This window comes from Oncorhynchus gorbuscha, linkage group LG01 (genome assembly GCF_021184085.1).
Source record: "Oncorhynchus gorbuscha isolate QuinsamMale2020 ecotype Even-year linkage group LG01, OgorEven_v1.0, whole genome shotgun sequence".
NCBI lineage: Eukaryota > Metazoa > Chordata > Actinopteri > Salmoniformes > Salmonidae > Oncorhynchus > Oncorhynchus gorbuscha.
The window spans coordinates 5,912,612-5,930,104 of NC_060173.1; the positions used below are offsets into that span (position 1 = coordinate 5,912,612).

Below are 17,493 nucleotides of genomic sequence, written 5' to 3' on the forward strand. Positions count from 1 at the left end.
CAAAATGACAAGACAATCTAAGACAAAACATGACAGCTAATCTGTTAGCTTGTTAGCACAGGCCTGCTAACCGTCTGCATCGCAGTGGCCCATATGTACTTTCTATCTCTTCCCGATTTTTAAAATTTGTTTATACCTTCCGGAAACCTGCCTCACCCAATGTGATACGGAATCGCTATTATTTGTAATTTTTAGAACACACTCAAGAACCTCCAGAAGCGAACCAGCTAACTAGCTACAAGCTACTTAGTCATTGTTAGTTTTTTTAAACCTGGATAACATACATATATATATATATATATATATATATATATATATATATATATATATATATATATATATATATATATATATATATAACACTCGCCAGTCCAGCCCCCCTGCCCCATCCACCGCTGCCCCTGGACTCTGATCACTTGGCTACATAGCTGATGCACGCTGGACTGTCCATTAATCACGGTACTCCATTCTGCTTGTTTGATTTATCTGTCAATGCCATTTTACCTGCTGTTGTTATGCTAGCTGATTAGCTGTTGTCTCACCCACTGTTTTAGCTAGCTTTCCCAATTCAACACCTGTGATTAATAATATAATATAATAATATATGCCATTTAGCGGACGCTTTTATCCAAAGCGACTTACAGTCATGTGTGCATACATTCTACGTATGGGTGGTCCCGGGAATCGAACCCACTACCCTAGCGTTACAAGCGCCATGCTCTACCAACTGACTGTATGCCTCACTGTATGTCTCTCTCAAATGTCAATATGCCTTGTATACTGTTGCTCAGGTTAGTTATCATTGTTTTAGTTCACAATGGAGCCCCTAGTCCCACTCCTCATACCCCTGATACCTCCTTTGTCCCACCTCCCACATATGCGGTGACCTCACCCATTACAACCAGCATGTCCAGAGATAAAACCTCTCATCATCACCCAGTGCCTGGGCTTACCTCCGCCGTACCCGCACCCCACCATACCCCTGTCTGCGCATTATGCCCTGAATATATTCTACCATGCCCAGAAACCTGCTCCTCTTATTCTCTGTCCCCAACGCTCTAGGCGATCAGTTTTGATAGCCTTTAGCCACACCCTCATACTACTCCTTCTCTGTTCCGCGGGTGATGTGGAGGTAAACCTAGGCCCTGCATGTCCCCAGGCACCCTCATTTGTTGACTTCTGTGATCGAAAAAGCCTTGGTTTCATGCATGTCAACATCAGAAGCCTCCTCCCTAAGTTTGTTTTACTCACTGCTTTAGCACACTCTGCTAACCCTGATGTCCTTGCCGTGTCTGAATCCTGGCTCAGGAAGACCACCAAAAATTCAGAGATTTCCATACCCAACTATAACATCTTCCGTCAAGATAGAACTGCCAAAGGGGGAGGAGTTGCAGTCTACTGCAGAGATAGCCTGCAAAGTCATGTCATACTTTCCAGGTCCATACCCAAACAGTTCGAACTACTAATTCTGAAAATGACTCTCTCCAGAAATAAGTCTCTCACTGTTGCCGCCTGCTACCGACCCCCCTCAGCTCCCAGCTGTGCCCTGGACACCATTTGTGAATTGATTGCCCCCCATCTAGCTTCAGAGTTTGTTTTGTTGGGTGACCTAAACTGGGATATGCTTAACACCCCGGCAGTCCTACAATCTAAGATAGATGCCCTCAATCTCACACAAATCATCAAGGAACCCACCAGGTACAACCCTAACTCTGTAAGCAAGGGCACCCTCATAGACGTCATCCTGACCAACTGGCCCTCCTGTATCCGCTACGGTGCCGCAGTCAAACGCTCCCTAAAACACTTCTGTGAGCAGGCCTTTCTAATCGACCTGGCCCGGGTATCCTGGAAGGACATTGACCTCATCCCGTCAGGTGAGGTTGCCTGGTCATTCTTTAAGAGTAACTTCCTCACCATTTTAGATAAGCATGCTCCGTTCAAAAAATGCAGAACTAAGAAAAGATACAGCCCTTGGTTCACTCCAGACCTGACTGCCCTCGACCAGCACAAAAACATCCTGTGGCGCACTGCAATAGCATCGAACAGTCCCCGCGATATGCAACTGTTCAGGGAAGTGAGGAACCAATACACGCAGTCAGTCAGGAAAGCTAAGGCCAGCTTCTTCAGGCAGAAGTTTGCATCCTGTAGCTCCAACTCCAAAAAGTTCTGGGACACTGAAGTCCATGGAGAACAAGAGCACCTCCTCCCAGCTGCCCTCTGCACTGAGGCTAGGGAACACGGTCACCACCGACAAATCAATGATTATCGAAAACTTCAACAAGGATTTCTCAACGGCTGGCCATGCCTTCCGCCTGGCCACTCCTACCTCGGCCAACAGCTCCGGCCCCCCCGCAGCTCCTCGCCCAAGCCTCTCCAGGTTCTCCTTTACCCAAATCCAGATAACAGATGTTCTGAAAGAGCTGCAAAACCTGGACCCGTATAAATCAGCTGGGCTTGACAATCTGGACCCTCTATTTCTGAAACTATCCACCGCCATTGTCACAACCCCTATTACCAGCCTGTTCAACCTCTCTTTCATATCGTCTGAGATCCCCAAGGATTGGAAAGCTGCTGCAGTCATCCCCCTCTTCAAAGGGGGAGACACCCTGGACCCAAACTGTTACAGACCTATATCCATTCTGCCCTGCCTATCTAAGGTCTTCGAAAGCCAAGTCAACAAACAGGTCACTGACCATCTCGAATCCCACCGTACCTTCTCCGCTATGCAATCTGGTTACCGAGCCGGTCACGGGTGCACCTCAGCCACACTCAAGGTACTAATCGACATCATAACCGCCATCGATAAAAGACAGTACTGTGCAGCCGTCTTCATCGACCTTGCCAAGGCTTTCGACTCTGTCAATCACCAGATTCTTATCGGCAGACTCAGTAGCCTCGGTTTTCGGATGACTGCCTTGCCTGGTTCACCAATTACTTTGCAGACAGAGTTCAGTGTGTCAAATCGGAGGGCATGCTGTCCGGTCTTCTGGCAGTCTCTATGGGGGTGCCACAGGGTTCAATTCTCGGGCCGACTCTTTTCTCTGTATATATCAATGATGTTGGTCTTGCCGCGGGCAATTCCCTGATCCACCTCTACGCAGACGACACCATTCTATATACTTTCGGCCCGTCATTGGACACTGTGCTATCTAACCTCCAAACGAGCTTCAATGCCATACAACACTCCTTCCGTGGCCTCCAACTGCTCTTAAACGCTAGTAAAACCAAATGCATGCTTTTCAACCGATCGCTGCCTGCACCCGCATGCCCGACTAGCATCACCACACTGGATGGTTCCGACCTTGAATATGTGGACACCTATAAGTACCTAGGTGTCTGGCTAGACTGCAAACTCTCCTTCCAGACCCATATCAAACATCTTCAAGCGAAAATCAAATCAAGGGTCGGCTTTCTATTCCGCAACAAAGCATCCTTCACTCACGCTGCCAAGCTTACCCTAGTAAAACTGACTATCCTACCGATCCTCGACTTCGGCGATGTCATCTACAAAATGGCTTCCAACACTCTACTCAGCAAACTGGATGCAGTTTATCACAGTACCATCCGTTTTGTCACTAAAGCACCTTATACTACCCACCACTGTGACTTGTATGCTCTAGTCGGCTGGCCCTCGCTACATATTCGTCGTCAGACCCACTGGCTCCAGGTCATCTACAAGGCCATATCTCAGTTCACTGGTCACGATGGCAACACCCATCCGTAGCACGCCCTCCAGCAGGTGTATCTCACTGATCATCCCTAAAGCCAACACCTCATTCGGCCGCCTTTCGTTCCAGTACTCTGCTGCCTGTGACTGGAACGAATTGCAAAAATCGCTGAAGTTGGAGACTTTTATCTCCCTCACCAACTTCAAACATCAGCTATCTGAGCAGCTAACCGATCGCTGCAGCTGTACATAATCTATTGGTAAATAGCCCACCTATTTTCACCTACGTCATCAACACAGTTTTTATTTATTTACTTTTCTGCTCTTTTGCACACCAATATCTCTACCTGTACATGATCATCTGATCATTTATCACTCCAGTGTTAATCTGCAATATTGTAATTATTCGTCTACCTCCTCATGCCTTTTGCACACATTGTATATAGACTCCCCTTTTTTTCTACTGTGTTATTGACTTGTTAATTGTTTACTTCATGTGTAACTCTGTGTTGTCTGTTCACACTGCTATGCTTTATCTTGGCCAGGTCGCAGTTGTAAATGAGAACTTGATCTCAACTAGCCTACCTGGTTAAATAAAGGTGAAAAAAAATAGGAGGGTAAACCCTGGACACCGTGAGTTAATAGGAGGGTAAACCCTGGACACCGTGGGTTAATAGGAGGGTAAACCCTGGACACTGTGGGTAAATAGGAGGGGAACCCGGGACACCGTGGGTAAATAGGAGGGTAAACCCTGGACACTGTGATTTAATAGGAGGGTAAACCCTGGACACTGTGGGTTAATAGGAGGGTAAACCCTAAACACTGGGTTAATAGGAGGGGAACCCTGGACACAGTGGGTTAATAGGAGGGTAAACCCTAAACACCGTGGGTAAATAGGAGGGTAAACCCTGAACACCGTTGGGTAAATAGGAGGATAAACCCTAGACACTGTGGGTTAATAGGAGGGGAACCCGGGACACAGTGGGTTTATAGGAGGGTGAACCCTGGACACCGTGGGTTAATAGGAGGGTGAACCCTGGACACTGTGGGTTAATAGGAGGGTAAACCCTAAACCCTGTGGGTTAATAGGAGGGGAACCCTGGACACAGTGGGTTAATAGGAGGGTAAACCCTGGACACCGTGGGTTAATAGGAGGGTGAACCCTGGACACTGTGGGTTAATAGGAGGGTGAACCCTGGACACCGTGGGTTAATAGGAGAGTTAACCCTGGACATGGTGGGTTAATAGGAGGGTAACCCTGGACACTGTGGGTTAATAGGAGGGTAAACCCTGGACACCGTGGGTTAATAGGAGGGTAAACCCTGGACACCGTGGGTTAATAGGAGGGTAAACCCTGGACACTGTGAGTTAATAGGAGGATAAACCCTGGACACTGTGGGTTAATAGGAGGGTGAACCCTGGACACTGTGAGTTAATAGGAGGATAAACCCTGGACACTGTGAGTCAATAGGAGGGGAACCCTGGACACAGTGGGTTAATAGGAGGGTAAACCCTGAACACCGTGGGTAAATAGGAGGGTAAACCCTGAACACCGTTGGGTAAATAGGAGGGTAAACCCTGAACACCGTTGGGTAAATAGGAGGGTAAACCCTGGACACTGTGAGTTAATAGGAGGGGAACCCTGGACACAGTGGGTTAATAGGAGGGTAAACCCTGGACACCGTGGGTTAATAGGAGGGTGAACCCTGGACACTGTGGGTTAATAGGAGGGTGAACCCTGGACACCGTGGGTTAATAGGAGAGTTAACCCTGGACATGGTGGGTTAATAGGAGGGTAACCCTGGACACTGTGGGTTAATAGGAGGGTAAACCCTGGACACCATGGGTTAATAGGAGGGTAAACCCTGGACACCGTGGGTTAATAGGAGGCTAAACCCTGGACACCGTGGGTTAATAGGAGGGTAAACCCTGGACACTGTGAGTTAATAGGAGGATAAACCCTGGACACTGTGGGTTAATAGGAGGGTGAAACCTGGACACTGTGAGTTAATAGGAGGATAAACCCTGGACACTGTGAGTTAATAGGAGGGGAACCCTGGACACAGTGGGTTAATAGGAGGGTAAACCCTGAACACCGTGGGTAAATAGGAGGGTAAACCCTGAACACCGTTGGGTAAATAGGAGGGTAAACCCTGGACACTGTGAGTTAATAGGAGGGGAACCCTGGACACAGTGGGTTAATAGGAGGGTAAACCCTGGACACCGTGGGTTAATAGGAGGGTGAACCCTGGACACTGTGGGTTAATAGGAGGGTAAACCCTAAACACCGTGGGTTAATAGGAGGGTAAACCCTAAACACTGTGGGTTAATAGGAGGGGAACCCTGGACACAGTGGGTTAATAGGAGGGTAAACCCTGGACACCGTGGGTTAATAGGAGGGTGAACCCTGGACACCGTGGGTTAATAGGAGGGTGAACCCTGGACACCGTGGGTTAATAGGAGGGTGAACCCTGGACACCGTGGGTTAATAGGAGGGTGAACCCTGGACACCGTGGGTTAATAGGAGGGTAAACCCTGGACACCGTGGGTTAATAGGAGGGTAAACCCTGGACACCGTGGGTTAATAGGAGGGTGAACCTTGGACATTGTGGGTTAATGGGAGGGTGATCCCTGGACAGTGTGGGTTAATAGGAGGGTGAACCCTGGACACTGTGGGTTAATAGGAGGGTGAACCCTGGACACCGTGGGTTAATAGGAGGGTGAACCCTGGACACCGTGGGTTAATAGGAGGGGAACCCTGGACACCGTGGGTTAATAGGAGGGTAAACCCTGGACACCGTGGGTTAATAGGAGGGTGAACCTTGGACACTGTGGGTTAATGGGAGGGTGAACCCTGGACACTGTGGGTTAATAGGAGGGTGAACTCTGGACACAGTGTGTTAATAGGAGGGTGAACCCTTGACACCGTGGGTTAATAGGAGGGTGAACCCTGGACACCGTGGGTTAATAGGAGGGTAAACCCTGGACACCGTGGGTTAATAGGAGGGCAAACCCTGGACACCGTGGGTTAATAGGAGGGTAAACCCTGGACACGGTGGGTTAATAGGAGGGTGAACCCTGGACACCGTGGATTAATAGGAGAGTGAACCCTGGACATGGTGGGTTAATAGGAGGGTAACCCTGGACACCGTGGGTTAATAGGAGGGTAAACCCTGGACACCATGGGTTAATAGGAGGGTAAACCCTGAACACCGTGGGTTAATAGGAGGGTAACCCTGGACATCGTGGGTTAATAGGAGGGTAAACCCTGGACACCATGGGTTAATAGGAGGGTAAACCCTGGACGCCATGGGTTAATAGGAGGGTAAACCCTGGACACCATGGGTTAATAGGAGGGTAAAGGTTGAACACTGTGGGTTAATAGGAGGGGAACCCTTCATTAATTAATACATAAATACATTCAGTATCTCTGATGTTTATCTTACCACAGGTGGTGTTTCTCCATCCACTGAGCAGGACGCCTGCAGCAGCACATGCATGGACGTAGGAGGAGACCGCAGCACACATGCACTCCTCACTCCTCTCACAGTTACAACTGTCAAATACACAGATCTACAGGGAGAGAAGAAGAAACAGTAGAAGAAGAACGTTCAGTTATGAGATGTGTTAAAACTACTGTTTTCTGAAATCACACACGAGCACAGGACAATAGTACTACAAAAATCTGATTAGATGTTTTGAGATTTAACTTAAATTAATATTATATAATTATTTGATATTGAACGTCTTAAATGATTGTTTAAATAAATACATATATTCTTAGCTTTGGGATAACTCTGTAATTAAAGAGCATTTGAGAAGTTAAAATCATCATACTTACTTCCTTGTAGTAATTTGGGTTGATCTCAGTGTGGCATTGGGAAAATATTCCTTTACTATCTGACAGCATTGAGCACCAGTACTTGGCATATCTCTCTGTAAAACATATGAGATATTAGCAACATTTCACAAAGTACAAAGAGTTTTAATCTAGGCTTTACTGTGCATCTCAGTAGACATACATAAATGTAATCCCCAAGAAGTATTCCAAGGCTTTGATAAAGGCTCTCTACGGTTAGTTAGATAATAAACTCAGATCTATGCACAGAGTGATCCATTTTCTACTACTAGTAAGGAATCGTCCGTCAGTCGAGCTTATTCTCTTTTTTGTTCAACCTGGGCTGAAGCGCGTTTTGGTTTGTTTCATTAGACCAGGGGTTCCCAAAATTTTTTGTCCCACGACACCATTTAGAAAATTCTCACGATGGCAAAAATTCTCACGACAGCAACAATGTGAAAAAATATGTCTGTAGCTTATGCCCATACCATAACCCCACCACAACCATGGGGCACTCTATTCATAACATTAACATCAGCAAACCGCTCGCCCACACAACGCCATAAACGGATGGACGTACTGCAAAATTCTCTAAAATGATGTTGGAGGCGGCTTATGGTAGAGAAATTAACATTCAATTCTCTGACAACAACTCTGATGGACATTCCTGTAGTTATCATGCCAATTGTACGCTCCCTCAAAACCTCACATTTTAGAGTGACATTTTTTCTGACACCCAGCACAAGGTGCACCTGTATAATTGTCATGTTGTTCAAATAGCTTCTTGATCTTAAAATGTTTGTGCTAATGGAAAATGTAGATCTGTTATTTAAGCTCATGAAACATAGGGACCAACACTTTCATGTTACGTTCATTTTTTGTTCAGTGTGTATATTTTTTTGTGTTTTGGAAATTCTCCCGAGACCCCATTTTCATATAAGGTCCCACATGAGGTCGTGACCCCTAGTTTGAGAACCACTGCATTAGACTTATGTTAGTGTTTTTAAAGAGGTCGAAGGAGTACCGTTCTCTACACTCAGACTGCATGGCATCTCAAAGTTCTGTGCCACATCAGGACAGCTTGCTTTGGTCTTCCAAGTGTTGGCGAACGTCACAGCGGTTCCTTCCACGAGTCCATTGATGGTTCTGAAGTCATCAGCTTGGACACCGTTAAAGTCTCCGCAAAGACCTGGATAAGAGGTACAAAACATTATAACAGGTGGTTTGAACTAACATTGACTGAAGATGCAATGCATCAAGTATCATTAGTTTATTAATAATTGTTTCAGGTGAGGTTTGACCGAACCCCTCAAACAAGCGGTATAGTGACACATGTTACATTAACAGTAGTTTGATAACCAATAAGCTTTTATAATAATAATGCATGAGATTTATATAGCGCTTCTCAACAACCCAAAAACGATTACCTTTCCACAAAGGCTTTAAATGAGCAGAGAGAAACATACCCTGGGTTTTTTCTTTGTGTGAACTGCTAGCTACGATGTAGACCTGCATTATAGGTGTTAGCTGGACCTCTAGACGGAGCCCATAAGAGGTATGCACAACGATGTAGAACGTAGAGGGCTGAAAGACCCTTACATCAGCTGTGGAAAATATACACAAGTTCTAGTTACAATCTGGTTTACCATGAACTTTTAGCACCCACTTCCCTATTGTGGGATGCTTAAGGTGTTACATGCTGCTAGACAAGGAAAGAAAGATGAAAGAAAGAGACAACTTCTGGTACAGAATGTACTGCATGGGAAGGGTTTCAAACATACGTTTATACTGATCAATGACTACAAAAAATAGACAGCTGCCACCAATCAGTCACTCACCCATGAAAAGCGGCATCTGAGAAAACATCTTGTTGACAAAGACCCTTCCACTGGCATCGATAACGATCATCTGCAAGTGACAAATTACAACTTGAGTTAAAGCAACTCCCCTGGTGATAAGGAGTGTGGAACAGGGTTGGAGTCAATTCCTGTCAATTCAGAAAGAAAACCTAATTCTAATTCCAAATGTTCCTCACTGAAAAACAATGAAGAGCATTGGAATTGGAATTCAGTGGACTGCCTGAATTGACTGGAAATGAAATGTAATTTACTCCAACTGTTATGCAGGTGAATGAGGACCCAAAAGCGACTTGGCGAAAACAGAGTCTTTATTCCAGTAAAGGAAATAGGCAATACTCCTGGACAATCAGAGCAGAAAACAAAACATAAAAAACTAAATTCCACTTGTAGTGACGAGGACAGACTGGAGACTCGACCATAAACTGTAGGTTGCCTCGGGAAGGCACCGACCGTAGCAGACTCAGACACCTGCTCACACGCAGCATCTGAGGGAAACAAGACACGACAGGGCGAGACAAAGACACAGCACGGCGAACAATATACAAGGATCCGACAGGACAGAAACGGAAAACAAGGGGAGAAATAGGGACTCTAATCAGAGGATAAGATAGGGAACAGGTGTGACAAGACTAAATGATTGAGTAGGAGAATGAGGAACAGCTGGGAGCAGGAACGGAACGATAGAGAGGAGAGAGAGGGAGGGAGAGAGAAAAAAGGAACGAACCTAATAAGACCAGCAGGGGGAAACGAACAGAAGGGAAAGCATAATGACAAGACAATATAAGACAAAACAGGACAGTACCCCCCCACTCACCGAGCGCCTCCTGGCGCACTCGAGGAGGAATCCTGGCGGCAACGGAGGAAATCATCAATCAGCGAACGGTCCAGCACGTCCCGAGACGGAACCCAACTCCTCTCCTCAGGACCGTAACCCTCCCAATCCACTAAGTATTGGTGACCCCGTCCCCGAGAACGCATGTCCATGATCCTACGTACCTTGTAAATAGGTGCGCTCGACAAGGACGGGGGGAGGGAAGACGAACGGGGGTGCGAAGAAAGGGCTTGACACAGGAGACATGGAAGACAGGATGGACGCGACGAAGATGTCGCGGAAGAAGCAGTCGCACAGCGACAGGATTGACGACCTGGGAGACACAGAACGGACCAATGAACCGCGGAGTCAACTTACGAGAAGCTGTCGTAAGGGGAAGGTTACGAGTGGAAAGCCACACTCTCTGGCCGCAACAATACCTAGGACTCTTAATCCTACGTTTATTGGCGGCTCTCACAGTCTGTGCCCTGTAACGGCAAAGTGCAGACCTCACCCTCCTCCAGGTGCGCTCACAACGTTGGACAAACGCTTGAGCGGAGGGAACGCTGGACTCGGCAAGCTGGGATGAGAACAGAGGAGGCTGGTAACCCAGACTACTCTGAAACGGAGATAACCCGGTAGCAGACGAAGGAAGCGAGTTGTGAGCGTATTCTGCCCAGGGGAGCTGTTCTGCCCAAGACGCAGGGTTTTTAAAAGAAAGGCTGCGTAGTATGCGACCAATCGTCTGATTGGCCCTTTCTGCTTGACCGTTAGACTGGGGATGAAACCCGGAAGAGAGACTGACGGACGCACCAATCAAACGACAGAACTCCCTCCAAAACTGTGACGTGAATTGCGGACCTCTGTCTGAAACGGCGTCTAACGGGAGGCCATGAATTCTGAACACATTCTCGATGATGATTTGTGCCGTCTCCTTAGCGGAAGGAAGCTTAGCGAGGGGAATGAAATGTGCCGCCTTAGAGAACCTATCGACAACCGTAAGAATCACAGTCTTCCCCGCAGACAAAGGCAGACCGGTAATGAAGTCTAAGGCGATGTGAGACCATGGTCGAGAAGGAATGGGAAGCGGTCTGAGACGACCGGCAGGAGGAGAGTTACCTGACTTAGTCTGCGCGCAGTCCGAACAAGCAGCCACGAAACGGCGCGTGTCACGCTCCTGAGTAGGCCACCAAAAGCGCTGGCGAATAGAAGCAAGAGTACCTCGAACGCCGGGATGACCAGCTAACTTGGCAGAGTGAGCCCACTGAAGAACAGCCAGACGAGTAGAAACAGGAACGAAAAGAAGGTTACTAGGACAAGCGCGTGGCGACGCAGTGTGCGTGAGTGCTTGCTTAACCTGTCTTTCAATTCCCCAGACTGTCAACCCGACAACACACCCATAAGGAAGAATCCCCTCGGGATCAGTAGAAGCCACAGAAGAACTAAACAGACGGGATAAGGCATCAGGCTTGGTGTTCTTACTACCAGGACGGTAAGAAATCACAAACTAGAAACGAGCGAAAAACAACGCCCAACGAGCTTGACGTGCATTAAGTCGTTTGGCAGAACGGATGTACTCAAGGTTCTTATGGTCTGTCCAAACGACAAAAGGAACGGTCGCCCCCTCCAACCACTGTCGCCATTCGCCTAGGGCTAAGCGGATGGCGAGCAGTTCGCGGTTACCCACATCATAGTTGCGTTCCGATGGCGACAGGCGATGAGAAAAATAAGCGCAAGGATGAACCTTATCGTCAGACTGGAAGCGCTGGGATAGAATGGCTCCCACGCCTACCTCTGAAGCGTCAACCTCGACAATGAATTGTTTAGTGACGTCAGGAGTAACGAGGATAGGAGCGGACGTAAAACGTTTCTTGAGAAGATCAAAAGCTCCCTGGGCGGAACCGGACCACTTAAAACACGTCTTGACAGAAGTAAGAGCTGTGAGAGGGGCAGCAACTTGACCGAAATTACGAATGAAACGCCGATAGAAATTAGCGAAACCTAGAAAGCGCTGCAACTCGACACGTGACCTTGGAACGGGCCAATCACTGACAGCCTGGACCTTAGCGGGATCCATCTGAATGCCTTCAGCGGAAATAACAGAACCGAGAAAAGTGACGGAGGAGACATGAAAAGAGCACTTCTCAGCCTTCACGTAGAGACAATTCTCTAAAAGGCGCTGGAGTACACGTCGAACGTGCTGAACATGAATCTCGAGTGACGGTGAAAAAATCAGGATATCGTCAAGGTAGACAAAAACAAAGATGTTCAGCATGTCTCTCAGAACATCATTAACTAATGCCTGAAAAACAGCTGGCGCATTAGCGAGACCAAACGGCAGAACCCGGTACTCAAAATGCCCTAACGGAGTGTTAAACGCCGTTTTCCACTCGTCCCCCTCTCTGATGCGCACGAGATGGTAAGCGTTACGAAGGTCCAACTTAGTAAAGAACCTGGCTCCCTGCAGAATCTCGAAGGCTGATGACATAAGGGGAAGCGGATAACGATTCTTAACTGTTATGTCATTCAGCCCTCGATAATCCACGCAGGGGCGCAGAGTACCGTCCTTCTTCTTAACAAAAAAACCCCGCCCCGGCAGGGGAGGAAGAAGGCACTACGGTGCCGGCCTCAAGAGACACAGACAAATAATCCTCGAGAGCCTTACGTTCGGGAGCCGACAGAGAGTATAGTCTACCCCGAGGAGGAGTGGTCCCCGGAAGGAGATCAATACTACAATCATACGACCGGTGAGGAGGAAGGGAGTTGGCTCTGGACCGACTGAAGAACGTGCGCAGATCATGATATTCCTCCGGCACTCCTGTCAAATCGCCAGGTTCCTCCTGAGAAGTGGGGACAGAAGAAACGGGAGGGATAGCAGACATTAAACACTTCACATGACAAGAAACGTTCCAGGATAGGATAGAATTACTAGACCAATTAATAGAAGGATTATGACATACTAGCCAGGGATGACCCAAAACAACAGGTGTAAAAGGTGAACGAAAAATCAAAAAGGAAATAGTCTCACTGTGGTTACCAGATACTGTGAGGGTTAAAGGTAGTGTCTCATATCTGATACTGGGGAGATGACTACCATCTAAGGCGAACATGGGCGTAGGCTTCCCTAACTGTCTGAGAGGAATGTCATGTTTCCAAGCCCATGCTTCGTCCATAAAACAACCCTCAGCCCCAGAGTCTATCAAGGCACTGCATGTAGCACCCGAACCGGTCCAGCGTAGATGGACCGACATAGTAGTACAGGATCTTGATGGAGAGACCTGAGTAGTAGCGCTCACCAGTAGCCCTCCGCTTACTGATGAGCTCTGGCCTTTTACTGGACATGAATTGACAAAATGTCCAGCAAGTCCGCAATAGAGGCACAGGCGGTTGGTGATCCTCCGTTCCCTCTCCTTAGTCGAGATGCGAATACCTCCCAGCTGCATGGGCTCAGTCTCTGAGCCAGAGGAGGGAGATGGTTGCGATGCGGAGAGGGGAAACACCGTTAACGCGAGCTCTCTTCCACGAGCTTGGTGACGAAGATCTACCCGTCGTTCTATGCGGATGGCGAGTGCAATCAAAGAGTCCACACTGGAAGGAACCTCCCGGGAGAGAATCTCATCTTTAACCTCTGCGTGGAGTCCCTCCAGAAAACGAACGAGCAGCGCCGGCTCGTTCCAGTCACTAGAGGCAGCAAGAGTGCGAAACTCTATAGAGTAATCCGTTATGGACCGATCACCTTGACATAGGGAAGCCAGGGCCCTAGAAGCCTCCCTACCAAAAACTGAACGATCAAAAACCCGAATCATCTCCTCTTTAAAGTTCAGGTAATTGTTAGAACAATCAGCCCTTGCCTCCCAGATAGCTGTGCCCCACTCTCGAGCCTGGCCAGTAAGGAGTGATATGACGTAAGCAACCCGAGCTCTCTCTCTAGAGTATGTGTTGGGTTGGAAAGAGAACACAATATCACACTGGGTGAGAAAGGAGCGGCACTCCGTGGGCTGCCCGGAGTAACAAGGTGGGTTATTAACCCTAGGTTCCGGAGGCTCGGCAGACCAGGAAGTAGCAGGTGGCACGAGACGAAGACTCTGGAACTGTCCAGAGAGGTCGGAAACCTGAGCGGCCAGGTTCTCAACGGCATGACGAGCAGCAGACAATTCCTGCTCGTGTCTGCCGAGCATGGCTCCTTGGATCTCGACGGCAGTGTTACGAGAATCTGTAGTCGCTGGGTCCATTCTTGGTCGGATCCTTCTGTTATGCAGGTGAATGAGGACCCAAAAGCGACTTGGCGAAAACAGAGTCTTTATTCCAGTAAAGGAAATAAGCAATACTCCTGGACAATCAGAGCAGAAAACAAAACATAAAAAACTAAATTCCACTCGTAGTGACGAGGACAGACTGGAGACTCGACCATAAACTGTAGGTTGCCTCGGGAAGGCACCGACCGTAGCAGACTCAGACACCTGCTCACACGCAGCATCTGAGGGAAACAAGACACGACAGGGCGAGACAAAGACACAGCATGGCGAACAATATACAAGGATCCGACAGGACAGAAACGGAAAACAAGGGGAGAAATAGGGACTCTAATCAGAGGATAAGATAGGGAACAGGTGTGACAAGACTAAATGATTGAGTAGGAGAATGAGGAACAGATGGGAGCAGGAACGGAACGATAGAGAGGAGAGAGAGGGAGGGAGAGAGAAAAAAGGAACGAACCTAATAAGACCAGCAGGGGGAAACGAACAGAAGGGAAAGCATAATGACAAGACAATATAAGACAAAACATGACACCAACCCTGAAGTGGTGATACGAGTCACTGACTGGCTAACTTACCGTGGACTCTGGAGTCACCAGGGTTACAGATCTTAGGCAGGTCTCAATGTCCGTCTTCCCACATTTCACTATGTCACCCAGGACTGTGAAAGCAGTCTTGTTGGTTTGCTGGGGACAATCGGCAACAGGTATGACAGTAACATTAAGGTATGACAGTAAAGTTAAGGTATGACAGTAAAGTTATGGTATGACAGTAACATTAAGGTATGACAGTAAAGTTAAGGTATGACAGTAAAGTTATGGTATGACAGTAACATTAAGGTATGACAGTAAAGTTAAGGTATGACAGTAAAGTTATGGTATGACAGTAACATTAAGGTATGACAGTAAAGTTAAGGTATGACAGTAACATTAAGGTATGACAGTAAAGTTAAGGTATGACAGTAACATTAAGGTATGACAGTAAAGTTAAGGTATGACAGTAACATTAAGGTATGACAGTAACATTAAGGTATGACAGTAAAGTTAAGGTATGACAGTAAAGTTATGGTATGACAGTAACATTAAGGTATGACAGTAAAGTTAAGGTATGACAGTAAAGTTAAGGTATGACAGTAAAGTTATGGTTTGATAGTTGTTGCATCAAAAAACAGAACACTCAAAACATGAGCACAATGGCAGCTCTTCCTTTAAAGAACTCCAGGCCTCAAGAGGGCAGATAACCCAAAAACATGGGTGGAACTAAAAAAATCGAGCCAGGATTTCTGGAGGGACTACTTTTACATGCGCACCTGGCAGATAAGCATGGGTATAAAATGTTTGGGCTTAGCTTTGCTTGGGTCCTCAACATACAAACAGCTTATTGTTCAACCCTAAAGATGCAACTGGTATGTAATGTTTGGAATTATTTATTATGTTGCATCCAGTGCTTAGCACAATTTACATGTTTAACTCTGGTAGGAGTGGTAACTTCTTTTTTTGTGGATATTTTCTGACTGCAGAAATAATTTCTTGAAGTGCTAGATTAAATTGTTTAAACGTTTACTTTATTCAAAGCCATGCTTTGTTTGTTTATTGTGTAAAATAATTCATGTTTATTCTCTGTTTTAAGGTTATCAACCTATTCCTATTCCCAACTCCTCTGTCATTCAACTACTCTATTCAACAAATCAACTGTTTCAACATTTTCAACAAATGGCATCAAAACCACTAAAAAGGAACTTTGCATCCTTCACGTGTTGAGCAAGCCATTTCACAAGTTTGGGCAGAGTTGAAATAATTATAACACCTAGACAACTTGACAATAGTAAAGTTAAGGTATGACAGTAAAGTCAAGGGAACACATGCATACAACGAAGTCTTCAGTTTAATGATAGTAAAGACACGACAAGTTTTTATTTTATTTGACCTTTTATTTAACTAGGCAAGTCGGTTAAGAACAAATTCTTATTTTCAATGACGGCCTAGGAACAATGGGTTAACTGCCTGTTCATGGGCAGAACCACAGATTTGTACCTTGTCGGCTCGGGGGTTTGAACTTGAAACCTTCCGGTTACTAGTCCAACGATCTAACCACTAGGCTACCTTGCCGCCAAGACAGTAAAAGTTAAGATATGAAAGTTAAGGGAACACATTTTTTGTAACACACCACTTATTACTTGCCTACTTTTGGTCCTAGGGAATTACAGTTCCTTCAGGAAGTATTCACTCCCCTTGACTTATTCCACATGTTGCTGTGTTACAGCCTGAATTTAAAATGGATTAAATATAGTTTTTTCACACTACCCATTAATGACATTGTGAAAACAACATGTTTTTAGAAACATTTGCTAATTTATTGAAAATGAAATATCTTATTTACATTCGCATTCACACCTCTGAGTCAATACATGTTAGAATCACCTTTGGCAGTGATTACAGCTGTGAGTGTTTCTGGGTAAGTTTCTAAGAGATTTGCACACCTGGATTGTACAATATTTGCACTTATTTTTGTACATTCTTCAAGCTCTGTCAAGTTGGATGTTGATCATTGATAAACAGCCATTTTCCATAGATTTTAAAACCGATTTAGTCAAAACTGTAACCAGGCCACTCAGGAACATTCAATGTCATATTGGTAAGCAACTCCAGTGTATACTTGGCCTTGTGTTTTAGGTCATCATCCAGCTGAATGGTGAATTTGTCTCCCAGTGTCTGGTGGAAAGCAGACTGAACCCGGTTTTCCTCTAGGATTGTTCCTGTGCTTAACTCCATTCCATTTATCTTTTATACGGAACTCCCCAGTCCTTAACGATTACAAGCATACCCATAACATGATGCAGGCATAACATGGTGCAGTCACCACTATGCTTGAAAATATGAAGAGTGGTACTCAGTAATGTATTGTATTTTCCCCAAACATAACACTTTCTATTGATGACAAAAAGTGAATTGCCTTGCAACATTTTTTTGCAGTATGACTTTAGTGCCTTGTTGCAAACAGGATGTGTGTTTTGGAATGTTTTTCTTCTGTACAGGATTCCTTCTTTTCACTTGTCAATTAGG

At 46.3% G+C, this 17,493-nt stretch overlaps 1 protein-coding gene across 1 annotated transcript in view; it reads right to left on the reverse strand.

Moving 5' to 3' along the window:
* LOC124038772 overlaps positions 1 to 17,493 on the reverse strand; it is a 133,569-nt gene that overhangs the window by 97,735 nt on the left and 18,341 nt on the right. The window contains exons 12-17 of the mRNA XM_046354862.1: positions 15,010 to 15,117; positions 9,344 to 9,413; positions 8,972 to 9,109; positions 8,530 to 8,694; positions 7,509 to 7,603; positions 7,114 to 7,240 (exon numbers count right to left, since the gene is read on the reverse strand). Coding sequence (XP_046210818.1) covers positions 7,114 to 7,240; positions 7,509 to 7,603; positions 8,530 to 8,694; positions 8,972 to 9,109; positions 9,344 to 9,413; positions 15,010 to 15,117 — 703 coding nt within the window. The remainder of the gene's footprint in view (positions 1 to 7,113; positions 7,241 to 7,508; positions 7,604 to 8,529; positions 8,695 to 8,971; positions 9,110 to 9,343; positions 9,414 to 15,009; positions 15,118 to 17,493) is intronic.